At 46.0% G+C, this 27183-nt stretch overlaps 1 protein-coding gene across 1 annotated transcript; it reads left to right on the top strand.

The window, feature by feature from the left end:
• Nucleotides 1-27183, top strand: METTL2A (methyltransferase like 2A). Its single transcript, XM_033184089.1, has 9 exons — nt 1-160; nt 366-457; nt 2456-2814; nt 3945-3994; nt 12308-12368; nt 17467-17606; nt 22477-22583; nt 25827-25892; nt 26672-27183. The coding sequence occupies exons 1-9, from the start codon at nt 51-53 to the stop codon at nt 26824-26826; spliced, it is 1140 nt and encodes a 379-aa protein (XP_033039980.1). The 5' UTR covers nt 1-50; the 3' UTR covers nt 26827-27183.

The raw sequence follows: 27183 nt of genomic DNA, 5'->3' as shown, positions 1-27183 counted from the left end.
GTAGGAAGTTCTCGCGTTACCGAAAGTTAAGTGTTTCCGGCTCCGGTGTCATGGCAGGCTCCTGCCCTGAAGATGCGCCTGGAGTCCTCGCCGATAAGAGGCAGCAGTTTGGGAACCGGTTCCTGAGCGATCCGGCGCGTGTCTTCCACCACAATGCCTGGTAATCACCCTGCCCCTCGCCCAGCCTGTCGCTCGCCCTCTGTCCCGCCGCCTCGGAGCACTCCGAAAAGCCCCTGACCGCCGGCCACGAGTCTAGCTGCCCTACCTGAGGCACTCTCCAAGGGGAGAGAAACTCTTAGGCCAGCGACTCACCCTGCCCGCAGCCAGGACGTGAGGCCCCTAAGCTGCCCATTTGATTTTCTCAGGGACAATGTGGAGTGGTCGGAAGAGCAAGCCGCAGCGGCGGAGAGAAAAGTCCAGGAGAACAGTACCCAGCGGGTGTGCCAGGAGAAACAAGGTGCGTTTAAATGGGCTCTCAGTGATAGCAATAGCCGGCGTACTGCCGAACGCGCCCTCCCAGAGAGGCCAGAGAACCGCGGCCGCCTAGGTCCTTTATTCCTGGCCTGATGCGGATCTCAGAAGTTGAGCGGGACGGGGAGGGGATGAGCAAGGAGGGAAAAGGGCTGCATTGTAACAAAATCTTGTTAAGTCGTAGAGGGTTTTTTTTTTTACATATAGTTTTACTTTGGAGGAGGGTAATTTTGTCTTTAATTATGTTGACTAAACCCACGTTGATATGGCTAGCCAATGACGACTGTGTGGTCATGCGATCATCTTAGAGCCTGTACTTTCTACATGGTTTGCACTTTCCATGAGGAGATGTTTCCATTGAAGCTTCATTTAAGTGATTACATTCTAAATATTGTTGGGATGGGGGCTAATGACTGGTGACTGTGTGTCTATTACTTGTGTGATGGTTATGAGAATTTAGGGCTTCAGTCGAGGAAAGGTAAATGCAGCAGAGTGGAGATTAAGTCTGACCAAAGAAAAGGAGGCCCCTGCTTGAGAGGTGGATGATTTCACTGCAAAATATCCCTAGATACTAAAACTAGGACTGATTGTTCCAGACAGTTGAAGATAGGACTACAAATTTAGTACCCTCTGAAAGAGTTCTGTACAAGAAGATTCCAGTTACAAAACATTCACCCTGCATAGTTTGACAGCAACTAAATCAAAGCAAGTTAAGAGTTGAAAGGGATTTTGAAAATCATGTGGTTCAATATTCTCTTTTTATAGTTAAAGACACTTGGACCACAGGACATTAAGTGCTTTTCCCAGAGGTAAGCAGTCAGTAGTAGCAGCAGTGGAACTAAAATCCTATTTCTTAGGGAGTCTTGGTTGATTCAGCAGGTGAGTTGTGAGTTGTTAACACACTCCTTATTGGATTCCACCTTCCATTGTCACTGTCCTGCTCAATATGTTAGGTTTTTATTCTTTCTACTACACTAGTCAAGGCCCCCTGAATTGGCAAGGGCAGTAAACTGAAATCTGGGATTGTCATGGTCACCTTAAAAACAGCTTTCATTTCATTTAAACTGTCCATACATCTTTTTTTTTGGAGACGGAGTCTCGGTCTGTCACCAGACTGGAGTGCAGTGGCAAGATCTCAGCTCACAGCAATTTCCTCCTCGCCAGTTCAGGCGATTCCCCTGCCTCAGCCTCCCGAGTAGCTGGGACTACAGGCGTGCACCACCACGCCTGGCGAAGTTTTTGTATTTTAGTACAGATGGGGTTTCACCATGCTGGCCAGGATGGTCTCAATCTCCTGACCTTGTGATCTGCCCGCCTCAGCCTCCCAAAGTGCTGGGATTACAGGCATGAGCCACTGCACCTGGCTACTTCTAGGATTTTTTAATAGTTAAAAGTCATCCAGCTGGGTGCGGTGGCTCATGCCTGTAATCCCACCACTTTGGGAGGCCAAGACAGGCAGATCACAAGATCAGGAGATCGAGACCATCCTGGCTAACACGGTGAAACCCTGTCTATACTAAAAAATACAGAAAATTGTCCGGGCATGGTGGTGGGCGCCTGTAGTCCCAGCTGCTCAGGAGGCTGAGGCAGGAGAATGGCGCGAACCCGGGAGGTGGAGCTTGCAGTGAGCTGAGATCGCACCACTGCACTCCAGCCTGGGCGGCAGAGCGAGACTCTGTCTCAGGAAAAAAAAAAAAAAAAGTCATCCAAAGGTGTAGGAGGATACTTGATAGGTAGTAAGTTCTCTGGTTGATTGTTCAAACAGAATTTAGACTCTCCTATAATGACGAATAGGGGCATTCAGGTATAATGCCAGATGGCAGGACTAAATGACCTCAGAAAGGCCTTCAGCTCTGGGACTGTGGCTCTACCTGAGGATACTTTTAGTATTAAAGTGACATTTGGTAAAGCAGGATAATTGACATTAGATATAAATAAAATATTTGAGAGCTGGTTCTTAAAATTCTTTCTTAAATGTTTACAGTTGATTATGAGATCAATGCCCACAAATACTGGAATAACTTCTACAAAATCCATGAAAATGGGTTTTTCAAGGATAGACATTGGCTTTTTACCGAATTCCCTGAGCTGGCACCTAGCCAAAATCAAAATCATTTGAAGGATTGGTTCTTGGAGAACAAGAGGAGTGAAGTACCTGAATGTAGAAACAATGAGGATGGACCTAGTTTAATAATGGAAGAACAGCACAAGTGTTCTTCGAAGAGCCTTGAACATAAAACAGAGACACCTCCTGTGGAGGAGAATGTAACTCGGAAAATTAGTGACCTGGAAATTTGTGCTGATGAGTTTCCTGGATCCTCAGCCACCTACCGAATACTGGAGGTAACCTTTTATTGTCTCGGTAGTGGGGTATGTGAAGCTATTATATTTGTGCACGTGAGGTAGCATAGAGAGGGTGACAACAAAAGTAACTTCTATTGGATGATGCTGACTAGACTTGACCCTTAATATTAGCCTGGAATCACCTCCATTTTTGAACTGATAAAATGCCCTCAGTACAGGCCAGATATCTGGTGGTCATGATGGACAAAGATCACATGGGAATAGCATGTCTCTTCCAAAAATTGTATTAATAGCATCATGCTGTACCTGTCACATGCCACTGCATCATACAGGTGAAAGAGCTCAACATGATCATTGCTACAACCCTGGAAAAAAGTCCCAGATCAGAAGACAAACTGTTGCTTCTCTTCTAATACAGTTTACAGGAACAAAGAGGGTAGTTAGGATGGTGCCTGTGTCTTAGGCCTGGGATAATTCTCTTCCTCTGCGTTTGGATAGTGTTGCAGAGTCTAGGCCTGGAAAAATGTCTAGATTGGTATAATGTAAATTCATAAATGGGGACTGCACACGTTACCAGAAGCTGGTTCTGGAACTGGTTAACCTTGGGATTGAGTCCTATGGTATGATCTTAGACAATTTCCTTACCCTCTCTGAGCAGTGAAACTTCTGCCTCTGCACCTTGTAGTTACGAGGATGGAGATAATGTACGTAAAATGGCTAAGAACAATATCTGGCACATAGTTAAGCCTTTAGTGAATAGTTGCTGTCTTCATTACCACACAGCACTGTGTTTAGGACAAGGTTGCCAAGGTCCCCTTTTCATACATTTTTCAGCACACTTGATGACAAATATTTTCACAATAACAATATAAGCTCAGTAAGAAAATACTTCATCTACAGGACCGCTTGCTAGAACTCAAAAGATAAAAGCAATCCTTGCCCTTTTTTCTAGACCAGCTCCTTTCTGCTAATGAAAACCCATGCTCTTGTCTTTTTAAGGGTTCCTGAAGTCAAGATCGAAATCAGCAAATGTCATGGGTACTGTTTAGCTCTGGTCACTACACCTTCCCTAATACAGTTAGGCCAGATTCTTGTTGATTATTATTTTTTTAGCTTTAGGGAATTAACTCTGGAAAGTTCTGTGATTAATAGTTCATTTCTGTCTGCAGGTTGGTTGTGGTGTGGGAAACACAGTCTTTCCAATTTTACAAACGAACAAGTAAGTATGTTGTAAAAGTTTATGATAGCAAAGAAGATAAAAGTGAAGGTTGGCTGGGTGCATTGCTTCACGACAGTAATCCCAGCACTTTGGGAGGCCGAAGCAGCATTGCTTGAGGCCAGGAGTGTGAGACCAGCCAGGGCAATGTAGTAAGAAAAAAAAGTAAAGGTTTTTTTCAAAACTTGCTACATCAAACTATCAGTAATGGTTATTGGAAAATATGGATTATGTCAAATTCAGATTTCTACATTATTCATTTATGGATTGATTTAATTTGATTATCTTTGTCATTTGGAAAATTAGACTTAAAACTTGATAGTATTAACATGTAGTGCCTTCTTCTAAGGAACAAATGTGTTCACCTTTTCCATTCTCATGATCTCTGAAGAACAGTCAGCGGCTGAGTTGTCATCACCCCCATGGTAGAGTTGAGAAAGCTAACATGCATGAAGATGTCTCCTGTTCTGATGAAAACACTCTGTTTTGTGTACTTAAACAGAACACTTCTGACACCAAATGTGCGGGGTTTTTGCCAACACTGACCAATTCAACAACAGCTGGGTGTTCTACAATTCAATTCTGACACTGTCTACTTGGAGTTGGTATCAGATCACACAAGTTAAGGATTTGGTCCCAGAAGACTGCCCCTGACTTCAGATGCCAGTTGTGAATCTGGCCCTCCGTGTTTCTGCCCTACAGGCTGTAAATCAGGGGAGCCCTATCTCCAGTTCAATAATTGCCTAGAATGACTCACAGAACTCAGGGAAACACTTCACTTACATTTATGTGTTTGTTACGAAGGATACAGATTAACAGCCAGCTGAAGAAATAATTAGGGTGGAGTTCACAGGATCTCACACTCAGGAGCTTTGTCCCCGAGGAGCTCAGTGCAGGGCCCTCCTAGCACACGGATGTGTTCACCAACCTGGAAGCTCATCAAGAGGTTTTTTTTGTTTTGAGACAAGCTCTTGTTCTGTCATCCTGACTAGAGCACAGTGGTGCACCCATAGCACACTGCAGGCTGAGAGTCCTAGGCTCAAGCGGTCCTCTCACTTCAGCCTCCCAGGTAGCTGGGCCTACAGACACATGCCACCATGCCCAGCTTATTTTTTTTTTTGAGACGGAGTCTCGCTCTGTCGCCCAGGCTGGAGTGCAGTGGCCGGATCTCAGCTCACTGCAAGCTCTGCCTCCCAGGTTTATGCCATTCTCCTGCCTCAGACTCCAGAGTAGCTGGGACTACAGGCGCCCGCCACCTCGCCCGGCTAGTTTTTTGTATTTTTTTAGTAGAGACGGGGTTTCACCATGTTAGCCAGGATGGTCGCGATCTCCTGACCTCGTGATCCGCCCGCCTCGGCCTCCCAAAGTGCTGGGATTATAGGTGTGAGCCACGATGCCCATCTTGCTGAGGAAATTCTTAAGGTTTTTGGAGCTCTGTACCTGGAACCACAAAGACCAACACCGGATATATTTATTATACCATACCTGTTTTGTTCAAGATGGAGTCTTGCAGTGTTACCCAGGCTGAGTGCAGTGGCATAATCTTGACTCACTGCAACCTCTGCCTCCTGGGTTCAAGTGATTCTCCTGCCTCAGCCTCCCAAATACCTGGAATTACTGGCATGTGCCACAATGCCCAGCTAATTTTTTGTATTTTTAGTAGAGACGGGGTTTCACTGTATTGGTCAGGATGGTCTCGAACTCCTGACCTCAAGTCATCCACCCGCCTCTGCCTCCCAAAGTGCTGGGATTACAGGCGTGAGCCATGGCTCCTGGCCCCGTAACGCCCCATAACTGTTTTTAAACCCCTTGTGGAAATGACATTCCAGTTCTGTATTCATTATTGGAATCCAGTTTCTCAAAGGTTTCATGTAATATATACTTTACCAATTTAGCCCACAGTATTCATTAACAGGATTGAGTAAAACATTAGCCTCATTACCAATATACATTTAAATATTTCTACAATTTGCTCTCAGAAATTTCTAAGAAGGCCGGGCGCGGTGGCTCAAGCCTGTAATCCCAGCACTTTGGGAGGCCGAGACGGGCGGATCACGAGGTCAGGAGATCGAGACCATCCTGGCTAACACGGTGAAACCCCGTCTCTACTAAAAATAAAAATAAAAATAAAATAGCCGGGCGAGGTGGCGGGCGCCTGTAGTCCCAGCTACTCCGGAGGCTGAGGCAGGAGAATGGCATAAACCCGGGAGGCGGAGCTTGCAGTGAGCTGAGATCCGGCCACTGCACTCCAGCCCGGCTAGTGCGAGACTCCGTCTCAAAAAAAAAAAAAAAAAAAAAAAAAGAAATTTCTAAGAAAATGGCAGTCCTAGTAGCTAACACTGAAGAAAAGAGATTGTTCTGCTCTTGAAGTTACACTCTGAGGAACCCACCCTCAAATGGGAGATTGACTTAGCTTCAAGTTATGGCCATTAATCATCAATATCATCAATGAATGTAAAACTGAATGTAGATGGCATCTTTGCCACAGCTTCTTTATGCCATTTAAATAAGATCGCTGTGTTCAATATCTTGCTAGAACCCACTTGTTCATGTAATTCACTGGCTCAGAATTGACATGTTTTCTGCTGCCTGTGAATCAGGTTTTTAAATTGTTGGGCATAGTTTTCAAGGTCCTCTGCAAGAATGTGCACTATAAAGTATGTCCTCTTATCCCTCAGTGCACTGGTCACACCTTGCATGTCTTCCCCTGATTCCGTACCTTTCCAAAATGTCCTTTGTTTCTACTACACTATTTCCTTCCTTCCTCACATTCTAGATCAGAAGCAGCTAGAAAATTTCCCTAGTTGATGTTGTCCAGCTGCATCACTCTGCAGTCTTTTGAGATGGAGTCTCACTCTGTCGCCCAGGCTGGAGTGCAGTAACTCAATCTCGGCTCACCGCAACCTCTGCCTCCCAGGTTCAAGCAATTCTCCTGCCTCAGCCTCCCAAGTAATTGAGATTACAGGTCCCCACCACCACACCCAGCTAATTTTTGTATTATTGATTGAGACTGAGTTTTGCTCTTGTTGCCCAGGCTGGAGTGCAGTGGCACAATCTTGGCGCACTACAACCTCCACCTCGTGAGATCAAGCGATTCTCCTGCCTCAGTCTCCCGAGTAGCTGGGATTACAGACATGTGCCACCACACCCAGCTAATTTTGTATTTTTAGTGGAGACGGGGTTTCTCCATGTTGGTCAGGCTGGTCTCAAACTCCCGACCTCAGGTGATCCACAGACCTCAGCCTCCCAAAGTGCTGGGATTACAGGTGTGAGCCACCGCACCCGGCTCGTTTTTGTTTTTTTGTTGTTGGTGGTGTTTTTTTTGTTTTTTTTTTTTTTTGAGACGGCGTCTTGCTCTGTCTCCCAGGCTAGAGTGCAGTGGCACAATCTCGGCTCACTGCAAGCTCCACCTTCCAGGTTCACGCCATTCTCCTGCCCCAGCCTCCCAAGTAGCTGGGACTACAGGTGCCCGCCACCATGCCCAGCTAATTTTTTGTATTTTTAGTAGAGACGGGCTTTCACCATGTTGGTCAGGCTGGTCTCAATCTCCTGACCTTATGATCCACCCACCTCAGCCTCCCAAAGTGCTGGGATTACAGGCATGAGCCACCATGCCCAGCCTAATTTTTGTATTTTTTTAGTAGAGACAAGCTTTCACTATATTGGCCAGGCTGGTCTCGAACTCCTGACCTCAGGTGATCCACCCACCTCAGCCTCCTAAAGTGCTGGGATTACAGGCGTGAGCCACCACACCCAGCCCACTCTGCAGTCTTTACAGCCTTTTTATGTTTCTTGAGTTACCCTATTGCCTTTTTTTTTTTTTTTTTTTTTTGAGACAGGCTCTCTGTCACCCAAGCTGGAATGCAGTGGTGCCATCACACCTCACTGTAGCTTCAGCCTTCCAGGACTCAGTTGATCCTCCCACCTCAGCCTCCCAAGTAGCTGAGACAACAGGCGTGTGCTACCACCCCTGCTAATTTTTGTCTTTTTTGTAGAAACGGGGTTTCACCATGTTGCACAGGCCAGGGTTCTTAATATTTTTTAACGTATCTGATAAAGTCTTTGGATCATTTCTCAGGCTAATGTATTTTTCATTTGTTTTCTTTTTATATATAACAGCTTTTTGGAGATATAAAGTGTGTAATACAGTGGTTTTTTTGTTTGGTTGGTTTTCTTTTTTTCTTTTTTTTTTTGAGACGGCATCTTGCCCTGTCGCCCGGGTTGGAGTGCAGTGGCACAATCTTGGCTCACTGCAACCTCTACCTCCCATCGTCAAGCAGTTCCCCTGCCTCAGCCTCCCGAGTAGCTGGGATTACAGGCGCCCGCCACCACACCCAGCTAATTTTTTGTATTTTTCGTAGAAACAGGTTTTCACTGTGTTGGCCAGGCTGGTCTCGAACTCCTGACCTCGTGATCCACCCACCTCAGCCTGCCAAAGTGCTGGGATTGCAGGTGTGAGCCACCACGCCCGACCATAATACAGTGGTTTTAAGTTAATTCACGCAATTGTGCAGCCATCGCTGCAGTCAACTTCAGGGCATTTTCGTCACCCCAAAAAGAAGCCCTATACCCATTAGCAATCACTCCCCATTTCCCGATTTCCCCCAGCCTCTAGCCCTAAGCAACTACTACTCTACAAATGCATGATCTCTATATAGATTTATCTTGGGCTAATTTTATGTATATGAAGTAAAATAGAGAAAACCAATTATTTTGAAATACAGTTCTATCCTCAGATCCCAATTAAGGACTTTGATTTTAAAAGTAATACTCTCAGCCTTTCATATTCACCTGTTCTGCATCCGAGGATTCAAGCAACCTTGGATTGAAAATAAATAGTACAGGCCGGGCACAGTGGCCCATGCCTATAATCCCAGCACTTTGGAAGGACAAGGAGATAGTATCACTTGAGCCCAGAAGTTAAAGACGAGCCTGAGCAACATAGTGAGACCCTGTCTCTACAAAAACTTAAAAATTAGCCAAGCATGGGCCGGGCGCGGTGTCTCAAGCCTGTAATCCCAGCACTTTGGGAGGCCGAGACGGGCGGATCACGAGGTCAGGAGATCGAGACCATCCTGGCTAACACGGTGAAACCCCGTCTCTACTAAAAAATACAAAAAATTAGCCGGGCGAGGTGGCGGGCGCCTGTAGTCCCAGCTACTGGGGAGGCTGAGGCAGGAGAATGGCGTGAACCCGGGAGGCGGAGCTTGCAGTGAGCTGAGATCCGGCCACAGCACTCCAGCCTGGGCGGCAGAGCGAGACTCCGTCTCAAAAAAAAAAAAAAAAAAAATTAGCCAAGCATGCTGGCATGCACCTGTAGTCTCAGCTACTTTGGAGACTGAGGCCAGAGGACTGGTTGGGGCTGCAGTGAGCCATGATCACACCACCGTACTCCAGGTGACAGAGCAAGACCCTGTCTCAGAAATAAATAATACAACAGTTTTTAAAAATATAACTATTTACGGCTGGGCGCAGTGGCTCACACCTGTAATCCCAGCACTTTGGGAGGCTGAGGCGGGTGGATCACGAGGTCAGGAGATCGAGACCATCCTGGCTAACACGGTGAAACCCCATCTCTACTAAAAATACAAAAAATTAGCTGGGTGCGGTGGCGGGCACCTGTAGTCCCAGCTACTCTGGAGGCTGAAGCAGGAGAATGGCGTGAACCCAGGAAGCGGAGCTTGCAGTGAGCCGAGATCGCACCACTGTACTCCAGCCTGGGCGACAGAGCAAGACTCCATCTCAAAAAAAAAAAAATGTATATCACTATTTACATAGCATTTATATTAGGCATTAGAGATGATTTAATCTATGCAGGAGGATGTGTGTGGGTTGTATGCAAATGCTACACCTGACACCATTGTGTAAGAGACTTGAGCTGGATACCTAGGGATAACTATATGACCTGTAGAAAAAGAAAAGCACAGGCCAGGCGTGGTGGCTCACGCTTGTAATCCCAGCACTTTGAGAGGCCAAGGTGTGCAGATCACCTGAGGTCAGAAGTTCGAGCCCAGCCTGGCCAACATGGAGAAACCCTGTCTCTACTAAAAATACAAAAATTAGCCAAGCATGGTGGCAGGCACCTGTAATCCCAGCTACTCAGGAAGCTGAGGCAGGAGAATGGCTTGGACCCAGGAGGCAGAGGTTGCAATGAGCCGAGACCACGCCATTGCACTCCAGCCTGGGCGACAGAAGCAAAACTCCATTAAAAAAAAAAAAGATAAAAGCACAAAGAGGCCAGGTGTGGTGGCTCATGCCTGTAATCTGAACACTTTAGGAAGCCAAGGTCAGGAGTTCAAGACCAACCTAGCCAACATGGTGAAACCCCGTCTGTCCTAAAAATACAAAAATTAACGGCATAGTGGTGGGAACCTGTAGTCCCAGCTACTCAGGAGGCTGAGGCCAGAGAATCACTTGAACCCAGGAGGCAGAGGCTGCAGTGAGCTGAGATTACCCCACTGCCATCCAGCCTAGGTGACAGAGCCGAGACCTCGTGTCAAAAAAAAAAGAAAGAAAGAAAAGAAAAGCATAAGGAAGAAAACAACACTTGCCAGGCACGGTGGCTCATGCCTGTAATTTCAGCACCTTGGGAGGCCGAGACAGGTGGATCACCTGAGGTCAGGAGTTTGAGACTAGCCTGGCCAACATGGTGAAACCCCATCTGTACTAAAAATACAAAAATTAGCTGGGCATGGTGGTGCGCACCTGTAATCCCAGCTACCCGGGGGACTGAGGTAGGAGGATCACTTGAACCCAGGAGGTGAAGATTGCAATGAGTGTTTTAGAAAGCAGAAGCTGAGTCTGATAGAACTTAGCCCATGACCTTAAAAAATTAGCTGGGCGTGGTGGCCCATGCAGATGCAGATGCAGCTGCCTGGCTGATTGGAGAACAGGACAGGCGTGGCCCCTGCTCTCAGAGCAGTACTGTGGAATAGAACTTTGTGCAGTGATGGAAATGTTCTGCCTCTTCACTCTCCCTTATGGCAGTCACTAGCCACGTGTGAAATGTATCTAATAGGACTGAGAAACTGAATTTTTAATTTAAATAGCCACAGGTAGCTAGTGATTACCACAGCAAATGCTGCAGCTTCCCAGGTTTTTAGTCTGATTATACCTCCCAAAAGTTGTCTGCTCCAAAGGTCAACAGTTCAGCAGGAAGCAGAGCCCATGCCTTTGAGAAGCTGGAGGTATTGCATACTCCCAAAAATCCTAGGGTCTCTCAAAGAATGAGCCCAACGGTGCAGAAGAGCTCTGGGCTGTTGTTTGTAAAACACAAGCGTACAGCCTTCCTCCTCTCCCATTTTTATTTAGACCTGTCCTGACAAAAAGAATTCTGGCATTCGGGCGCAGTGGCTCAAGCCTGTAATCCCAGCACTTTGGGAGGCCGGGACGGGCAGATCACAAGGTCAGGAGATCGAGACCATCCTGGCTAACACGGTGAAACCCTGTCTCTACTAAAAAATACAAAAAACTAGCCGAGCGAGGTGGCGGGTGCCTGTAGTCCCAGCTACTCGGGAGGCTGAGGCAGGAGAATGGCATGAACCCGAGAGGAGGAGCTTGCAGTGAGCTGAGATCCGGCCACTGCACTCCAGCCTGGGTGACAGAGCAAGACTCCGTCTCAAAAAAAGAAAAGAATTCTGGCATTACAATTTGTTTTGTATTTTGATGTCTTCAGAATAAATATATAATGTGCTTCATAATGGAAGCAATTCTGATCTACATTTTTTGTATTGCTACCTTGTGCTGAGACTTGTGCTAGATAGTGAGGATACCAAGAAAAATAAGCACAGGGATTTTGTGTTGTTCGTCTTTATCTCCTCAGCATATAAGATAATACCCAATACATAGTGGACCCTCAGTAGTGTTTGGTGAACTAATAAGCGAGAGGTGTAGTCTCCGCTGTCACAGCACTCACCCACTATGTGGTGGCGGCCAACGGACAGGTACAGATGTGTTCCTGGTGTGGAGAAAGTGCCAAGGTAGCTCAGAGCAGAGCAAAAAGAATTCTTGTGCTATCAAGCAAGGCTTCATTTGAGAGAAAAGTAGAATTTCTGTAGATGGAAAAAGAGAAGACATTGATTTGAAACTCACTGGTTGTTTTATAAACTTCATATTAGCTATGTCCACACAGCCTCCAAAAGGATATAATTCAAAAAGGATTTTAACCAAAATGAAATATGTTGTGACTAATAGATACAGTTTATTTGAATGAATGATGGTTTTTCCTATTTGGTATTTTAACTGTACTACACAAGAATGAGAGTAGACATAGCTCAATTTGTAGTCTCATTGTTCTCTCTTTTCTGCCCATTTCAGTGACCCAGGACTCTTTGTTTACTGCTGTGATTTTTCTTCCACAGCTATAGAACTGGTCCAGGTGAGTACAATGCCTCCTATTGGGAATTTCCACTGATTAAAGGGAAAAGGTTCTCCTAAAAATCAAGGTCTCTGGCTGTGTTCTTATTATATGGTCTGTTTTCTTATGGTCTAAAAGTAAAAGATTTACTGATAACAAGCATACCTTGTTTTATTGCAGTTCACTTTATCACACTGTACAGATGTGGTATCCATTCATATATTGAAAGTTTGTTGTAAACCTGCATCAAGCAAGCCTACCGGTGCTATTTCTCCACCACCATATGCTCACTTAGTGTCTGTGTGTCATGCTTTGGTGATTCTCAGAATATTTCAGACTCTTTTACTATTAGTATGTTATAGCGTGTGATGTTACTGTTGTACTTGGTTTGGGGTTCCACAGATCACATCTGTGTAAGACGGTCAACTTAACAAATGCATGTGTTGTGACTGCTCCACTAACCGGCCATTCCCCCATTTCTCTCCCCCTCCTCGGGTCTCCCTGTTCTCTAAGACACAATATTGCAATTAGACCACTTCATACTCAACAGTGTCCTCTGTGTGTTCAAGTGAAAGGAAGAGTTTCACCACGTTGCCCAGGCTGGTCTCGAATGATAGCTTACACTTGTGTTGTGATTATTAAATTTAATACACAATTGCATAAACCAATGAAATATGATTGCAGGCTGGTGGGGTGACTCATGCCTGTAATCCCAGCACTTTGGGAGGCCAAGGTGGGCGGATCATGAGGTCAGGAGTTCAAAACCAGCCTGACCAATGTGGTGAAACCCCGTCTCTACTAAAAATACAAAAAAATTAGCCGGGCTAAAATACAAAAAATGGTGCACACCTGTAATTTCAGCTACTCAGGAGGCTGAGGTAGGAGAATCGCTTGAACTCAGGAGGCATAGGGTGCAGTGAGCCGAGATTGCGCCACTGCACTGCAGCTAGGCAACAGAGCGAGACTCCATCTCAAAAAAAATAAATAAAAATACATTATTGGTCGGACACAATGGCTTAACGTCTGTCATTCCAACACTTTGGAAGGCTGAGGCAGATGGATCACTTGAGATCAGGAGTTCAAGACTAGCCTAGGCAACATGGTGAAGCCCCATCTCTACTAAAGAAAAATACAAGAAATTATCCAGGCATAGTGGTGGGCACCTGTAGTCCCAGCTACTCAAGAGGCCGAAGCAGGAGAATCACTTGAACTGGGGAAGCAAATGTTGTAGTGAGCCAAGATCGTGCCACTGCACTCCAGCCTGGGCGACAGAGTGAGATTCCATCTCAAAAAAAAGAGAAAGAAAATAGTTTATTGCTAAAACATGTTAATAATCATCTAAACCTTCAGCAAGTCGTAATCTTTGCTGGTGGAGAGTCTTGCCTTGATATTGATGGCTGCTGACTGATCAGGGTGGTGATTGCCGAGGGCTGTGGTGGTGATTGTTAAGGGCTGGGGTGACTGGCAGTTTCCTAAAATAAGGTAACAATGAAGTTTACCATATCAATTGGCTCTTCCTTTCATGAAAGATTTCTCTATAGCATGCGATGCTGATAAGATTTTGCCCATAGTAGAGCTTTCAAATTGAAGTCCATTCTCTCAAACCCTGCTGCTGCTTTATCAACTAAGTTTGATGCCATTTCAAAACAAAAAACCTTTCTTGCCATTTCAAAACAATGTTCACAGCATCTTTACCAGAGTAGATTTCATCTCAATAAACCACTTTCTTTGCCCATAAGAAGCAACTCCTTACAGATAAGGATACTGGAAGGGAGGAAGGGAGGGAAGGAGGGAAGGAAGGAAGGAAGGAAGGAGGGAGGGAGGGAGGGAGGGAGGGAGGGAGGGAGGGAGGGAGGGAAGAAGTAAAGAAAAGAAGGAAGGCTAAAAAATAAGCAGCAATGAGATTGCAGCAATTCAGTCACATCTTCAGACTTCACCTTTTTTTTTTTTTTTTTTTGAGACAGAGTCTCACTGTGTGCCCAGGCTGAAGTAGAGTGACACAATCATAGCCCACTGTAGCCTTGAACTTTTGGGCTCAGGCGATCCTGATAGATGATTCCATTGGGGTTCTTTGAGTTACAAGTAACAGAAGCATCTAGACAAACTCAAAGCAATAAAGGAGAATGTCATAGAACCTAACGGCACAAAATACAGCCCCAAGTTCCTGGTATCTTACCTCTCATTGCCCAGGGCCCATTTGTTTTTTCCCTCTTTGCATACCAGCTTTCTCTAGTCAGTTTTTCCTGGTTTTGCACGTGGCTCCAACGTGCTTGCTCCTCCCGGTCCCTTACGTTCACCCTCTTCAGGGGTTCATGGTGCCTCACTAAAATGACTGTGTCCCAGTTCTGAAGTCCCTGGAAAGTCTAGTTAACACAACCTAACTGGTAAATACAGCAGCCCTGTTTGAATCACTTTTGGCCAGTGAGAAACAAACACATATTTGGAGAAGATGGACATTGAAGGCAGATGTCTTAAAATGTATCTGTTATGGCCGGGCGCGGTGGCTCACGCCTATAATCTCAGCGCTTTGGGAGGCCGAGGTCGGTGGATCACAAGGTCAGGAGTTCGATGCCAGCCTGACCAAGATGGTGAAACCCCATCTCTACTAAAAATACAAAAATTAGCTGGGCATGGTGGCGCACACCTGTAGTCCCAGCTACTTGGGAGGCTGAAGCAGAAGAATCGCTTGAACCCAGGAGGCAGAGGTTGCAGTGAGCTGAGATCGCGCCACTGCACTCCAACCTGGGTAAATAGAGCAAGACTCCATCTCAAAAAAAAAAAATGTGTCTGTTACAATTGGCCAGGTGTGGTGGCTCACACCTTTAATCCCAGCACTTTGGGATGCTGAGGTGGGTGGATTACTTGAAGTCAGGAGTTCAAGACCAGCCTGGCCAACATGGTGAAACCCTGTCTGTAGGTTAAAAAACACAAAAACTAGGCCGGGCGCAGTGGTTCATGCCTGTAATCCCAGCACTTTGGGAGGCCAAGGCGGGCAGATCATCTGAGGTCAAGAGTTCCAGACCAGCCTGGCCAATATGGTGAAACCCCATCTCTACTAAAACTACAAAAATTAGCCAGGCATGGTGGTAGGTGCCTGTAATCCCAGCTACTCGAGAGGCTGAGTCAGGAGAATCATTTGAACCTGGGAGGTGGAGGTTGTAGTGAGCCAAGATCATGCCATTGCACTCCAGCCTGCACGACAAGAGCGAAACTCCATCTCAAAAAAAAAAAAATACAAAAACTAGCAGGATGTGGTGGCGTGCACCTGGAATCCCAGCTACTGGGGAGATTGAGGCAGGAGAATTGCTTGAACCCAGGAAGCAGAGGTTGCAGTGAGCCGAGATCGCACCACTCCAGCCTGGGCAACAGAACAAGACTCTGTCTCAAAAAAAAAAAAAAAGTGTCTGTTACAATTATGTATAATGCTATTAGGGCAGGTTCGGGATTGGTAGTGCCATGTTTTTGGAATTATTCATGAAGTTAAAGACCAAATGAATATTGAAACCTATCTTCAGTTTTTGCTAACAAAGTACATTTAAATTTTCTACATCTACAGAAATAGATTTTCCTGAAGAATTCTATGGTTTGTGTAATATTTTCTAGTTGGGAGTTATTTTAAATCATGTACTTTGTTTTGAGACAGGGTCTCAATCACTCAGGCTGGAGTGCAGTGGTACAATCAAGCTCACTGCGGCCTTGATCTCCTGGGCTCGAGTGATTCTCCCACCTCCTGTGTAACTGGGACTGCAGGCACACGCCACCACACGTGGCTAATTTTTTTTATTTATTTATTTATTTTTTTTGAGATGGAGTCTAGCTCTGTCGCCCAGACTGGAGTGCAGTGGCGTGATCTCAGCTCACTGCAACCTCTGCCTCCCAGGTTCAAGTGATTCTCCTGCCTCAGCCTCCAGAGTAGCTGGGATTACAGGCGGGCAGCACTGCACCCAGCTAATTTTTTGTATTTTTAGTAGAGACAGGGTTTCACCATGTTGGCCAGGCTGATTTTGAACTCCTGACCTCAGGTAATCCGCCCACCTCAACCTCCCAAAGTGCTAGGATTATAGGCATGAGCCACCGCGCCCAACATTTTTTTTATTTTTTGGAGCGACAAAGTCTCACTCTGTTGCCTAGCTGGCCTCAAACTCCTGGGCTCAAGTGATCCTCCCATCTCAGCCTCCCAGGGTGCTGGGATTCTAGGCGTGAGCCACCATGCCTAGCAGATCATGCTTTTTTAAAGTATGTGCTGTCTCTCTCCTTATGAATGTTTTTTTTCCCTGTTGGTCACTCATTTTCATGATCGTTTTCCAGTTCTCAGATCTGACTTCATGCATGAGAAGTACAGAAAGTACACAAGAATAAAGAATAAAAGTAGGGGAGTTAGGAATGTTCTATTTTAAAAGCAACCATTAGATTCCTCACCATCTCCCTTCAATTATTCCTGATCTTTACTCTCTGAGTCCTCCCTGAAATAACATGCTATTAGGTTGATGCAAAAGTAGTTGCAGTTTTTGCCATTACTTTCTCTTTTTTTTTTTTTTTTTTCTTTTTTTAGACAGTTTCACTCTTATTGCCCAGGCTGGAGCGCAATGGCGCGATCTCGGCTCACTGCAGCCTCTGTCTCCTGGGTTCAAGTGATTCTCCTGCCTCAGACTCCTGAGTAGCTAGGATTACAGGCATGTGCCACCACACCTGGCTAATTTTGTATTTTTAGTAGAGATGGAGTTTCTCAATGTTGGTCAGGCTGGTCTCGAACTCCCGACCTCAGGTGATCCTCCCGCCTTGGCCTCCAAAAGTGCTGGGATTACAGGCATGAGCCACCACGCCCTTGCCATTACTTTCAATAGCAAAAACCACAACTACTTTTTCACCAATCTATATAATGATTAGAAATATATCCCCTACTCGGGAGGGTGAGGCAGGAGATCCTATCGTGTCAACCCAAGAGTTTGAGGCCAGCCTGGACAATATGGGGAGATTTTGCCTCAAAAAAAAAGAAAAAAGAAATATATCCCTCTTTGTGAAGTAGCAGCAGTTACATTTAAAATTTAAAACCAGATAATCTTTTCTTTAGGCTATGTTAATATTTTCTAACGTACTTATCTCTTCCACCTGTCTGCAGACAAATCCAGAATATGATCCTTCACGATGTTTTGCCTTTGTTCACGACCTGTGTGATGAAGAGAAGAGTTACCCAGTGCCCAAGGGCAGTCTTGATATTATCATTCTCATATTTGTTCTTTCAGCGATTGTTCCAGACAAGTAAGTTTGGGTCCCTTGGCCGGTAGTGTCACAAAAAGAAAGCTTTGGTGAGGGACCTTTTTTTTTAAGATAGGGTCTTGTTCTGTCAGCCCAGGCTGGAGTGCAGTGGTACAGTCATGGCTCACTGCAGCCTTAACCTCTTGGACTTAAATGATCCTCCCTCCTCAGCTTCCCAAGTAGGTGGGACCACAGGCACGTGCCACCAGTCCTGGCTAATTTTTGTGTTTTTAGCAGAGATGGGGTTTTGCCATGTTGCCCAGACTGGTCTTAAATTCCTGGCTCAAGTGATCTTCCCACCTTGGCCTCCCAAAGTGCTGGGATTATAGGTGTGAGCCACTATGCCCAGCCTGGTGAGGGACCTTGATATTAGAGTTGGGCTAGAAGTAAAAAGAGTTTTGTTTATGTTCTGATAGACACAAAGAAGCCACACCATTTGTAATGATGCGAGCATCTCAACCATTTTCCTAAATTTGTCTTGATGTCCAGCTTCTGCTCTGTCCTCGAAACTTCTGCCTGCTGGCTGCAGTAGTTGGCTCTTCATTTCCTTGTTGTGGCTCAACATTGGGAAAGAATGGGAAATCAGTCTCTAATGAGTATGTGGGGAAATTCCTGTTGATAATCTCATCACATGCCGTTTTAGAACTGTGGGTGTCACAGCTTTTAGGTAATGTCTCATTATTGGCCTTTTATTTATTTATTTATATTATTTATTTTGAGACGGGAGTCTCGCCCTGTCGCCCGGGCTGGAGTGCAATGGCATGATCTAGGCTCACTGCAACCTCCGCCTCCCTGGTTCACACAATTCTCCTGCCTCAACCTCCTGAGTAGCTGGGATTACAGGCACTTGTCACCATGCCCAGCTAATTTTTTTTTTTTTTTTTTTTGAGACGGAGTCCAGCTCTGTTGCCCATGCTGGAGTGCAGTGGCCGGATCTCAGCTCACTGCAAGCTCCGCCTCCCGGGTTTACGCCATTCTCCTGCCTCAGCCTCCCGAGTAGCTGGGACTACAGGTGCCCGCCACCTCGCCCGGCTAATTTTTTGTATTTTTTAGTAGAGACAGGGTTTCACCGTGTTAGCCAGGATGGTCTCAATCTCCCGACCTCGTGATCCGCCCGTCTTGGCCTCCCAAAGTGCTGGGATTACAGGCTTGAGCCACCGCGCCCGGCTATGCCCAGCTAATTTTTGTGTTTTTAGTAGTGATGGGGTTTCACCATATTGGCCAGGCTGGTCTCAAACTCCTGTCCTTGTGATCTGCTCACCTCCGCCTCTCAAAATGCTAGATTACAGGGATGAGTCACCACACCCAGCCTTTTTTTTTTTTTTTGGAGATGGAATCTTGCTCTGTTGCCCCAGCTGGGGTGCAGTGATGAGATCTCAGCTCACTGCAACCTCCACCTCCCAGGTTCAACCAATTCTCCTGCCTCAGCCTCCCGAGTAGCTGGGATTACAGGTGTATACCACCATGCCTGGCTAATTTCTGTATTTTTTTTTTTTTTTTTTTAGTAGAGCTGGTGTTTCACCATGTTGGCCAGGCTGGTCTCGAACTCCTGACCTCGTGATCTGCCCGCCATGGCCTCCCAACAAGTGCTGGGATTATAGGCATGAGCTACCTCGTCCAGCCTATTGGCCTTTTAAATGCTTTAAATAAAACAACCTTATTAGCAACACAGAATTTATACTGAAGCTTAACTAAAGTGTTCTCTGATGCTTACAATGTTTTGGAAAAGTGTGGTACAGAATTCTATAAAATCAGATTCACATTAAAGGAAAGTCAAATGCTATATCCTAAAACACACCATTAAAATCTCATATGCTGTAATCCCAGCACTTTGGGAGGCCGAGACGGGCGGATCACGAGGTCAGGAGATCGAGACCATCCTGGCTAACACGGTGAAACCCCGTCTCTACTAAAAAAAATACAAAAAATTAGCCGGGCGAGATGGCGGGCGCCTGTAGTCCCAGCTACTCGGAAGGCTGAGGCGAGAGAATGGCGTAAACCCGGGAGGCGGAGCTTGCAGTGAGCTGAGATCCGGCCACTGCACTCCAGCCTGGGCGACAGAGCGAGACTCCGTCTCAAAAAAAAAAAAAAAAAAAAAAAAAAAAAATCTCATATGCATCAGGCAACCAGTGGTCCTATGAAACTACCTTCTGTTTGGTTTTTTTTGTTTGTTTGCTTTTTGTTTTTTCTGAGCTGGAGTCTCACTCTGTTGCCCAGGCTGGAGTGCAGTGGCGAGATCTCAGCTCACTGCAACCTCTGCCTCCCAGCTTCAAGCAATCCTCCTGCCTCAGCCTGCCGAGCAGCTGGGATTACAGACACGCACCACCACACCTGGTTAATATTTTTTGTATTTTTAGTAGAGACAGGGTTTCACCATGTTCTTCTGGCTGGTCTTGAACTCCTGACCTCAAGTGATCCACCCACCTCGGCATCCCAAAGTGCTGGGATTACAGGCGTGAGCCACCACACCTGAGCAAAACTACCTTCTCAAGGAAGCAGAGTCAGAGATGGTGGCTAAGAGATTCAGACACCATTGACTAATTCCATGGAAGCCCTTGTCACTGCCAGAGTGCAGTGAGTCCGGACAGGCTGGAGGTTGGCACATATTAGGGTAAACTATACCCATGAAATCATGACATTGGAGACTTCAAACATCTCACTCTGTGGCATCAGAGTCCTGCAAAGGATGATTAGGCAAATTAGTGTTAAAGGTCAAGGTAAGCTGGTGTTAGGAAGCCAGATAACATGACTAGAGAGTGCAGGGACCAGTGATTGAGATCCTGATTTATCTCCCAGAGTCCAAGGACCCCTTGCTGGCTGCACAGGGTAGGAGCTTTGAGTGGTTGACCTTCTCTAGGCCACATTTCCTCTAGAAGGGCACTGAAGTCATCCAACCTGAGAGGATGAGTGCGAAATAAAGGCATATACAGGATAACCCAAAAGACCTACCATGGTTTTAAACTTTAATAATTGCAGAGGTTGACCAGGCACAGTGGTTCACGCCTATAATCCCACCACTTTGGGAGGCTGAGGTGGGAGGAATGCTTGAAGCCAGGAGCTCAAGACCAGCTTGGGCAACAAAGCAAGACCCCCATCTCTACTAAAAATAAAAATAAAGGCCAGGTGCAGTGGCTCACGCCTGTAATCCCAGCACTTTGGGAGGCCGAGGCGGGCAGATCACAAGGTCAGGAGATCGAGACCATCCTGGCTAACACGGTGAAACCCTGTCTCTACTAAAGTACAAAAATAAAAATAAAAATAAAAAAATAAAAAGTAGAAAAAATAGCCAGATGCATATCTGTAGTCCCAGCTACTCAGAAGGCTGAGGCAGGAGTATGGTGTAAGCCCAGGAGTTTGAGGCTGCATTGAAGTGAGCTATGATCACACCACTGCACTGCAGCCTAGGTGACAGAGTAAGACCCTGTCTCGAAAAAAACCTATGACCTCAGAAGTTTCAATGCTACAAACTTTTAAAAAATTGACATGGACTAAAACAAACTGTTAAAATTTAAAATTCAAGTCAGCCACCGTGGCATAGACTTTTAGTCCCAGCTACCTAGGAGACTTAGGCAGGAGGATCACTTGAGCCCAAGAGTCCAGCCTGGGCAACATAGCATAGCAGGACCCCAGCTGTTTGTTTGTTTGTTTGTTTGTTTGTTTGTTTGTTTTCTGAGACGGAGTTTTGCTCTTGTTGCCCAGGCTGGAGGGCAGTGCAATCCCGCCTCCCGGGTTCAAGTGATTCTCCTGCCTCAGCCTCCCAAGTAGGTGGGATTACAGGTGCCTGCCACTATCCCTGGCTAATTTTTTTGTATTTTTAGTAGAGACAGGGTTTCACCATGTTGGCCAGTATGGTCTCGAACTCCTGACCTCAGGTGATCTGCCTGCCTCGGCCGTTTTTTGTTTTTGAAGTGGGAAACGTTCATTATGCAAAATTTAAACAGATTTGAAATTTTTTTGGTGAAGTTTGTAGCATTTAGACTTCTGAAGTTATGAAAGCTTCAACCTGCACCAAGACTTTTAAAGAACACTGCATATGGAAAGTGCAGACCTAAGTGTAAAACCCTCTGTCTCTTATCCTCATTTGCATACTGATTGTATTGCCATGTAACTTGTAAGTCCTTGAGGACAAGTCTTTAACAAACAGAAAGATACAGCCTCTGCGTTGAAAGAGCTCAGGTCTAATGGTGCAGGCCGTTAAGTCACGTAGCAGAACCCACTGGATGCTCAGGATTCTGCTCAGCCACAGGAGCACAGGGCAAAGATGGCTATCTAGGACCAGGGGGGAAGTGAGCCAGATGGAGAGCAGAGAACTTTTTTTTGTTTGTTTTTTGGAGACTGAGTCTCAGTTACTCTGCCGCCCAGACCAGAGGGCAGTGGTGCAATCTTGGTTCACTGCAAGTGAACCTCCCAGATTCTAGCAATTCTCCTGCCTCAGCCTCCTGAGTATTTGGGATTATAGGCACACGCCACCCTACCTGGCTAATTTTTGTATTTTTTGTAGAGATGGGGTTTCACCATTTTGGCCAGGCTGGTCTCAAACTCCTGACCTCAAGTGATCCATCTGCCTCAGCCTCCCAAAGTGCTGGTATTACAAGCATGAGCCACTGCAACCGGCCGGGAACAGGGAACTTTCTTACAGCAGAAGCAGGCTTTCCTCGGGCCTCTTCAGGCTGAAGGCAGTGGCTCGAGGCCGCAGCTATGAGCAGGCAGCTAACGTCCTTCAGTTCTAACTGAAGCAAGGGTAGAGGAGCTTAGATCTCAGGGTTGGTGTGTCAGTTGAGGAGGTCCACTGGCTTTTTGGGATATGCTACAGGGAAAGAGAACCCTGTCTTTAAGGAGACCTGATTGACCATCATTCCCTGCTGCTCCACAGGATGCAGAAGGCTATCAACAGGCTGAGCAGGCTTCTGAAACCTGGGGGAATGATGCTTCTGCGAGATTACGGCCGCTATGACATGGCTCAGCTTCGGTTTAAAAAAGGTATTTTGAGAGCGCTGAATCCTAACCACTAGAGATCATGTCCTTTGCAGGGACATGGATGAAACTGGAAATCGTCATTCTCAGCAAACTGACACAAGAACAGAAAGCCAAACACCACATGTTCTCACTCATAAGTGGGGGCGGAACAAAGAGAACACATGGACACGGGGCGCGGGGCATCACACACTGGGGCCTGTCGGGGGATTGGGGGGCTGCGGGAGGGATAGTATTAGCAGAATACCTAATGTAGATGACGGGTTGATGGGTGCAGCAAACCTCCGTGGCACATGTATACCTATGTAACAAACCTGCACATTCTGCACATGTACCCCAGAACTTAAAGTACCATTTTAAAAAAAAGCAAAGGTACTTGGCCACTATAATCAAAAAATGGTGCTGCCATCAGAATAGAGACTCTAGAATTAGAGCTCCATATATAAAGCCATTTAAAATGTAACAGAGTACTATATTTTTTAAGAAAACTGAAGAGGCTTATATAATCTAGATATTGAGGTCTTTTTAAACAAGACAGCTACCTTTAGAAGACCTTTTATTAGAAAGACATTTGAAAGACGGCCGAGCTCATTCCTGTAATTCCAGCACTTTGGGAGGCCGAGGCGGGCAGATCGCTTGAGGTCAGGAGTTCGAGACCAACCTGACCAACATGGAGAAACCCTGTGTCTACTAAAAATACAAAATTAGCCAGGCATGGTGGTGCATGCCTGTAATCCCAGCTGCTTGGGAGGCTGAGGTAGGAGAATCACTTAAACCCAGGAGACGGAGGTTGCAGTGAGCCAAGATCGTGCCATTGCACTCCAGCCTGGGCAACAAGAGTGAAACTCCGTCTCAAAAAAAAAAAAAAAAAGAAGACATTTGAAAGACATAAATAATTTTAAATGTGGCATGACAAAAGATGCCATTAAAAATGTAAAAGGCAAATGACAGAGTAAGAGGGAATATTTTCAGTGCATATAATAGATAAAGACTTAATATCTTTGCTCTTCAAGGAGCTGTCATGAAACTGATAAGGAAAAGATCAGTGACCCACCCAAAAAACAGGCCAGGAGTATTTAGTCAGTTCACAAAATAACGTATCTAAATGGCCAGTAAACAACACTTCAAGGAAATAAAAATAAGAAGTTAGTACTACTTATTACTGGCCAATTCAAAGAAGGAGGTGCATTCCTTCATTACTGGTAGAAAGAGAAATTGTTACAGCCTTTTTTCTTTTTTTTTTTTTTTGAGATGGAGTTTCACCCTTGTTGCCCAGGCTGGAGTGCAATAGCATGATCTCAGCTCACTGCAACCTCTGCCTCCTGGGTTCAAGCGATTCTTCTGCCTCAGCCTCCCAAGTAGCTGGGATCACAGGCACGTGCCACCATGCCTGGCTAATTTTTTATATTTTTTTTTTTTTTTTCTGAGGCGGAGTCTCGCTCTGTCGCCCAGACTGGAGTGCAGTGGCCAGATCTCAGCTCACTGCAAGCTCCGCCTCCCGGGTTTCCGCCATTCTCCTGCCTCAGCCTCCCGAGTAGCTGGGACTACAGGCGCCCGCCACGTCGCCCAGCTAGTTTTTGTATTTTTAGTAGAGACGGGGTTTCACCGTGTTAGCCAGGATGGTCTCGATCTCCTGACCTCGTGATCCGCCCGTCTCGGCCTCCCAAAGTGCTGGGATTACAGGCTTGAGCCACCGCGCCCGGCCAATTTTTTATATTTTTAGTAGAGACAGGGTTTCACCATGTTGGCTAGGCTGGTCTCGAACTCCTGACCTCAGGTGATCCACCTGCCTTGGCCTCCCAAAATGCTGGGATTACAGGCATGAGCCACTGCACCCAGTGTTACAGCCTTTTTTTTTTTTTTTGAGACGGAGTCTCGCTCTGTCTCCCAGGCTGGAGTGTAGTGGCACGTTCTCAACTCACTACAACCTCTATCTCTTGGGTTCAAGCAATTCTCCTGCCTCAGCCTCCCGAGTAGCCAAGACTACAGGCATGTGCCACCATGCCCAGCTAATTTTTTTGTATTTTTAGTAGAGACGGAGTTTCACCATGTTGGTCAGGCTGGTCTCAAACTCCTGACCTCAGGTGATCCGCGCACCTTGGCCTCCCAAAGTGCTGGGATTACAGGCGGGAACCACCATGCCTGGCCTACAGCCTTTCTTTAAGCACCCAGTTATTGTTCAATCCAATCGTTTTTTTTGAATATAGTCAAGAACTAGCACATAATACATGCACGAGCAAAATTTTGTAAACAAAGTGAATGCCTCTGGATAGGGAGATGTTGTGCTTGTCACCTGACGTGGACCCCATACCACTGAGCCTGGAGGGATTTCTGTTCTGTATTATTCAGTGAGAGGAGAGCAATATGCAAGGGAGTATTTTAAACTCTATCCCCATATACCAGTATCTGCAGGGAAATAAGTATATACATGTGTGATGATTTGGGCATTCAGGAAGGTCTCGAAGTATGTGCCAGGCCGGTAAACTGAGGTAAGGTCAGGGAGGTTAGCAGCAGAAGGGAAAGCACGTTCATGATCAAAACAGTATCTGAGTTGTATTTATGATTGTGTAGACACGAGAAGAGACATGCAAAGGACAGTCACCATCAAAATGGTAATGGTTGTCTCAAGTTTGCTTAAACTCAGCTATGTTGCTTAATTAAAAAAAAAAAAAAATAGGCCAGGCACGGTGGCTCACGCCTTTAATCCCAGCACTTTGGGAGGCCAAGGCGGGTGGATCACCAAAAGTCCGGAGTTTGACATCAGCCTGACCAACATGGTGAAACCCCATCTCTACTAAAAATACAAAAAATTAGCTGGGTGTGGTGGTGGGCACCTGTAATCCCAGGTACTTGGGAGACTGAGGCAGGAGAATAGCTTGAACCTGGGAGGCGGAGGTCGCAGTGAGCTGAGGTCACGCCATTGCACCCAGCCTGGGCAGCAAGAGCAAAACTCTGTTTCAAAAAAAATAAATAAATAAATAAAAAGTTTGTGCTGTTAATTTAATGGGGTTGGGGGAGTGAACAAGTTGTTTTCATCAAACAATTCTAGAGTTTTGGAGTGGGGAGCTTAGGAACCTCTTGTTTTCTAACATTGGAATTAGCTTATTCCTGTTAAGCTGCCCTTCCCGAAGCACTGAGGCAGGAGTGCTCTCCACCCAACAAGCTGACTTCTCAGTTAACATATCCTTAGCAATGCAAGTCAAAGGAGTGCTTTAAAGTGTCTCTGATTTTTAACACATCACTCTGCAGGTCAGTGTCTATCTGGAAATTTCTACGTGAGAGGTGATGGAACCAGGGTTTACTTCTTCACACAAGGTATGAAACACTCATCTTTTTACGCTAAAAGTCCCCAGTACCAGATGAGATGGTCTTCAAGGCACGTTCAGAAGGAGAACTATCTGGCCCCTCCTGCCTTTCAGGCATTCCGTTTCCTGCAGTTCCCCACTGCCTACACCCTCCTCCACCCTGGGCCAGACACTTGGGCCCCCAGTCAGCCCTGGCTTGTCCATGCCTTCAGTCCTGCTCTGCTCTCCCCGTCTGCCACTGTCCAAAATGGGAAGCCTGCCCGCTCTGCAAGGCTCATCTCCAGTCCAGCCTGTTTCACCCTCTGCACGGGGTTGTGCTTTGGTGCACCTGGGTCAGGGTGAGTCGTGTCCCCTGGGTTCGAGGGGTGCCAGGAACTGCTCTCTGCGACTGGCCCTGTCCACAGGCGTCATCCATCACATGGGCCTTATGAATTCTCCGTTCCTGGGCCCTTTTTGGGGTCACCTTCTTTGAGCCTTTGGTTAAGATGATGAAACTGCTTTCCTAAAACAATTGCTTTGACATACATATATACTTTTGCATAAATTTTAAGGTGTTCATAGAGCCTAAAGGCCAAATATAAACCGAAGGTTTTTAAAAAAGAAAAAAACGTGGCCCCTACGCAGTGACTTCCCCACCTAACCATGAAGTTGCTGTTACCACTGCGTTTATAACCAAAAGGCCACGTAAAAACACTACAGCAGCTTCCCTGAGCCCCATTAGTGAGGACTTAGTCGATAAAAATGCCTTTTCTTGAGGGGAAAATATATAAACATCTTTTTCCACACTAGAGGAGCTGGACACGCTTTTCACCACTGCTGGACTGGAAAAGGTTCAGAACCTGGTGGACCGCCGACTGCAGGTGAACCGAGGGAAGCAGCTGACCATGTACCGGGTTTGGATTCAGTGCAAATACTGCAAGCCCCTTCTGTCCAGCACCAGCTGAGAGGCACCTGCTGCCAAGACCATGCAAGCTCATTGTGTTTCTGGGCTTTTTTAAAAAACCGTGTAGCACCAGGCATGGTGGTGCATGTCTGTAATCCCAGCCACTCAGGAGGCTGAGGCTGGGAGGATCCATTTAGCCCAGGAGTCCAGCCTGGGCAAAATAGTGAGACCCAGTATCTGAAAGTAATCATAAAAATAAAAAGAATATAAATGAGGTCTTGTTGACATTGGACAATTCAGGAATTCAGACTTGAACCTTAAACCTGGGAAAAGTTACTTTGTATCAGGATTCTAACAGTTGTGCTTTATATTTGTGAAGTCCTTTAAAACATCATTTTCTCAAGTTATTTCTTTGAGA

This window comes from Trachypithecus francoisi, unplaced genomic scaffold, assembly GCF_009764315.1.
Source record: "Trachypithecus francoisi isolate TF-2019V2 unplaced genomic scaffold, Tfra_2.0 Lachesis_group20, whole genome shotgun sequence".
In the NCBI taxonomy this organism is placed as follows: Eukaryota; Metazoa; Chordata; class Mammalia; order Primates; family Cercopithecidae; genus Trachypithecus; species Trachypithecus francoisi.
This window is presented reverse-complemented; position numbering and strand designations above follow the sequence as displayed.

Excerpts from the sequence above, each read along its gene's own strand:
- METTL2A (XM_033184089.1), top strand. The coding sequence starts at position 51 with ATGGCAGGCTCCTGCCCTGAAGATGCGCCTGGAGTCCTCGCCGATAAG. Across the intron at positions 3,995-12,307 it reads CCAATTTTACAAACGAACAA|TGACCCAGGACTCTTTGTTT; the intron begins GTAAGTATGTTG and ends TGCCCATTTCAG. Across the intron at positions 17,607-22,476 it reads TCAGCGATTGTTCCAGACAA|GATGCAGAAGGCTATCAACA; the intron begins GTAAGTTTGGGT and ends GCTGCTCCACAG.